Genomic DNA, 4,004 nt, shown 5'->3' with positions numbered 1-4,004 from the left:
CAGTTGTCGATGTACTTCTCCAAGTCCTCCAGGCTGTCAAAAACGTATGAATCTTTTCCAAATATGTGTTAATTTTCGGAATGTTTATATGGCGGTATAATGAAAAAAGTTGGAAATGTATGTTTAGCTACTCACGCGCTGCCAGGTTAACACACCACACTCCTCTCGTCAGTCTCGCAATACTACAGCATGCTCCTCCCCCTTCCTATTGTATTCTGATTAATCAGGTCAATCTCCATGGAAATTCCCCGGGTCACCTAGGCAACCTGAGTGTGGAGTTTGATTGGCCGATGGAGACAACGAATGGAAAGTGGCTACTGTATCTGACACAGATCCAACTGAATGGCACTTCTGAGTCCGTCTGCTCTCCACCTGGCAACATCATCAACCCCCTAAAGCTCCAGGTAACCCTTCAAAATCCAACTCTTCAAATGGGAAAGGAGTTGATCCATTTTCACAGCAAGAGTCCCCAGCTGCAGACAGCAGCCAGTCTGTAGGTCCACTGGTACCAGGGTCAGAGCCACACCGGCTGGTGCAGGCCAGCGCCTATAGCAATAAAAAAAACAACATTTCTCTCCTGCTTAATTCATTATCTTACTGTTCTCATAATTAAAAATTTGTAAATGTTCTTGAATGTTCATCTGGTGTTGTCTGCATTCTGAATTAGCCATCACCATTCCTTCTGTGATTAAATAAATGCTGCTGGCTGTTATTGGAAGATATAGGTACAAACGGGCAGACAGCTGGTTCCACGTGCAGCAGGTCTATTTGTTCACAACTAAGCAGAGCTAGAAGTCCACAAAGCTAAATCAGGGTCAGACAGGCAGAGGTCAATCACGAGCATTGGATCATCTAAGAAGAGATAGAGGTGTCAGAATCCAGGTGAAGGTCAGGGCAGGCAGCAGGAAATTAGAGGTGCAGCAGGATCAGAACCAGAAGATCAGATCCAGATAGAAACGCTCAGTAATGCAGGCAGGGTAGTACAAACAATACTTCACACTGAGCAAGGCTCCGTGCAGTTCTTCAGTAACATGTGGCCGAATGTCAATGTCAGCTGAGCGGAATCGATGGACTGTGCGTTGGGGTTGCTGGGAGGTGTAGTGTGTTCAGTACTATAGACAACTCCCACTGGTGACCAGAGAGGGAGACAGAGCTCTAAATCCGGACAGGTACTCAAGCCTAAAACAATCTGCGAGGTTTTATTTTCTGAATCTAAATGTTGTATTCATATCTACACTGTGCTGCTGTATGTTGTAAAAGCTTCATATCTATCTCTTCTTTTGTTTGGAATGTCTGTTTGTTTCTTTGAGACAACATTGGAAATTACCCTGGACTGGGCGGCCGAAAGTCTTTAAGGCACCACAGGAAATCAGTGGATACTCTTTGCTGTCACTGATGGTACAGTCACTGCAGAGACCCTCATTTAATCAGACCAATGATGTCTGAGCCTGAATGTCTCAATGCTGTCTCAGCCTGAGACATTCAGACAAATTGATGTACAAAGTTGACAGGAGGTCTCTACGAATTTATGGGGGTTCATTGTTCTTTTTTGTTTTGACTGAGATTGACTCTCTGTTACATATTTTGATTCTAATTACAAACAAACCAATCTACCAAAGGAGGAGAAGGGGAAGAGGAGGACCCCAGAAGAAGAAGACAAGAAAACACAGCCTGTCCTTCACCTGCAGGGGCTAACGAAGAAGTCCTACACACTGGTACACACAGAGAATCAGGGCAGCAAGGCTAGAGTGGATGTTCAGGTTACCTGCTTCAGATTTCTTTCATGGTCATGGTCTGTTTGCAGGACTGTCTCCATGGGGCAACCTGTCGGCACTTCGCCTGTCCTCTGGTTGGCATGAATAACTCTGTGACCCTGTGGGTTTGGAGCCGATTGTGGAACTCCACTATGATTGAGGTACCAAAACACATCTGACAAGAACAACCTCGATTTACAGGAACAAAACATCAACCATTCAGAAGGAAACCCAACAGGGTGACAGAGATTCAGTGTGGATCTGACCTGCCTCTGTCACTCAGAGCAAGGGCGGAGTGGGTAATCAGGAGAGTCGGGAGGATTCCCGGTGGGTCGCTTCATTAATGGGCTGCTCAGTCGCCGTCACAGAAAAAATATCGCGGTGGGACATGAATGAATCTTTGTAGCAGAGTTCGTCCGTCTCTTTAAGAGACGGCACCGTCAGTTTTGGAGCTGAAATTTAACATAAACACCTCTTTTAAATTCTGACAGTTGGTTGAGTCCACCAGATTGCGCTTTACCAGCATGTCTGGGCTGGACCATTGACGTGAACTTTCTATTTAGACGGTCTATGGGCCGGACAGAGAAGCGGCCGCGGGCCAGACGGATGATTAGCGAGTACACAAAATGTGTAGGAAGCGATAGTGGTAATGGGAACGAGCACTAAAAACATAGTGGCGCGGGTTCAGTGTGAACACAGTCACTTTCTCCACTGCTCCTCCGCAGTGGAGAAAGGCGGGGCTCCTTTCCACCTGCTCCACAGGTGAGAACACGCGGGAGGAAGAACGACCGCGAGCGAAAGGTCTGAGCTGTGTCTGTATTTTTCTAATGAAGATGCAGACAGCGATCTGTTTTTAATGTAACATAACCTGGTTTGTTATGGCGGGAACAGCATAACCTGTCCAAACACTGCGATAAACTCCACCTGATTCTAGCGCAGTCCTGCGCTGCATCTGACCGTCTAAATGAGACGTCTAGCGGTGTCATTGATCCAACAGGTGTGTATGCTGGCCGTAAACACGTCACTAAAGTGTTGTTAATCAAAGAAAAGTGCGAGAAATATTGATAAAAGGAGGGGGAATGAATATCGATGGCAGCACTTTAAAAAACAATGATCCTATAATATTAACAGGCTGAAAGTTCTTATTCTGTCTCAACAACAACAAAGTGTCTGACATAAAATGTAAATTAATTAAAAGCGAATTTGAATGAATGTTATTTTTTTATTTTATTTCCATATTTATTGCTCTTTGAAGTGAGGCCATTTGATTTACTCTTCACTTTGGTTCTTCACTAGAGCTTTGTTTATTAGCCTGTTTGTTTATTACCTTAAAATGAATGTAGTTATGATAAAGATAATTATTAATGTTTTTTTAATGTTGGAAAAGACATTAAATTAACATGTCGTGTTTTTACATTTTTCTAAAAAAGATTTAGAAGAAAACAAAGATAGATTTGTCTTTAAAATAGTTATATATCATAAATTACCAACACATTGATTATTGCAATGTTTACCAAATTGTAATACTGTTGGTATCGTGAGTCATGAGTCGTGAATCACATCGTATCAGGACTCTGAGATTCCCATCCCAAATACTGACACAATATAACATTTTCACAGATGGATACCCAGATATTGACCTGACATACACATTCTCATTAAGTTTTTATTTTCCTAAGTTTCATGTCAGAGAACCGTCTCCATTCTGAAGTTCATCAAAAACAGGCTGGAGCATGCTCAGTCAGGACCACTTGGAGGCATCATGTCAACAGAAAAACAAGTTATGTCCATTGACTGTGACAAAGCAACAGATAAGGTTGCAGAAACTAATTCTAATTCACTTCTTATGTGGTGACTTATAGATTATTATTAATACAGGGACATATTTCTGTTAAACCACAAGTTTCTATTATAATTATGTTTGTTAGTATTTGTTGTTTACCCCCCCCCAAAAAAAAAATAAATAAATAAATAAAAACTATAATAAAACATTTATTTTATATTCTAAATGGTTGTCTAATTTTTCATGCGGTCTTGACCATTGAACTGAAAAGTTGCCCCACTCCGCCGCTGACTCAGAACTTCCTGTGATGTTTCAGGAGTTCAGAGATGCAAGGACTGTGGTTGTTCGGGGTCAAGCCACCCTGAAGCTGCACACCGACAAACCCACGGTCCACATGGAGTCTCAGAGCACAGAGGTACAGAAGAGCTGACCATCTCCCAGTCTGACCGCTGTGCAATGCTTTCCTG

At 42.7% G+C, this 4,004-nt stretch overlaps 1 protein-coding gene across 1 annotated transcript in view; it reads left to right on the top strand.

Moving 5' to 3' along the window:
• LOC112153928 (integrin alpha-3) overlaps nt 1-3,952 on the top strand; it is a gene marked incomplete at its 3' end in the record, with an annotated part of 49,469 nt that extends 45,517 nt beyond the window's left edge. The window contains 4 exon segments of the mRNA XM_024284395.2: nt 228-404; nt 1,620-1,715; nt 1,805-1,915; nt 3,854-3,952. Coding sequence (XP_024140163.1) covers nt 228-404; nt 1,620-1,715; nt 1,805-1,915; nt 3,854-3,952 — 483 coding nt within the window.
• Between the last annotated feature and the right edge of the window lie 52 nt (nt 3,953-4,004).

The sequence above is a fragment of the Oryzias melastigma genome, linkage group LG19 (genome assembly GCF_002922805.2).
Source record: "Oryzias melastigma strain HK-1 linkage group LG19, ASM292280v2, whole genome shotgun sequence".
NCBI lineage: Eukaryota > Metazoa > Chordata > Actinopteri > Beloniformes > Adrianichthyidae > Oryzias > Oryzias melastigma.
This window is presented reverse-complemented; position numbering and strand designations above follow the sequence as displayed.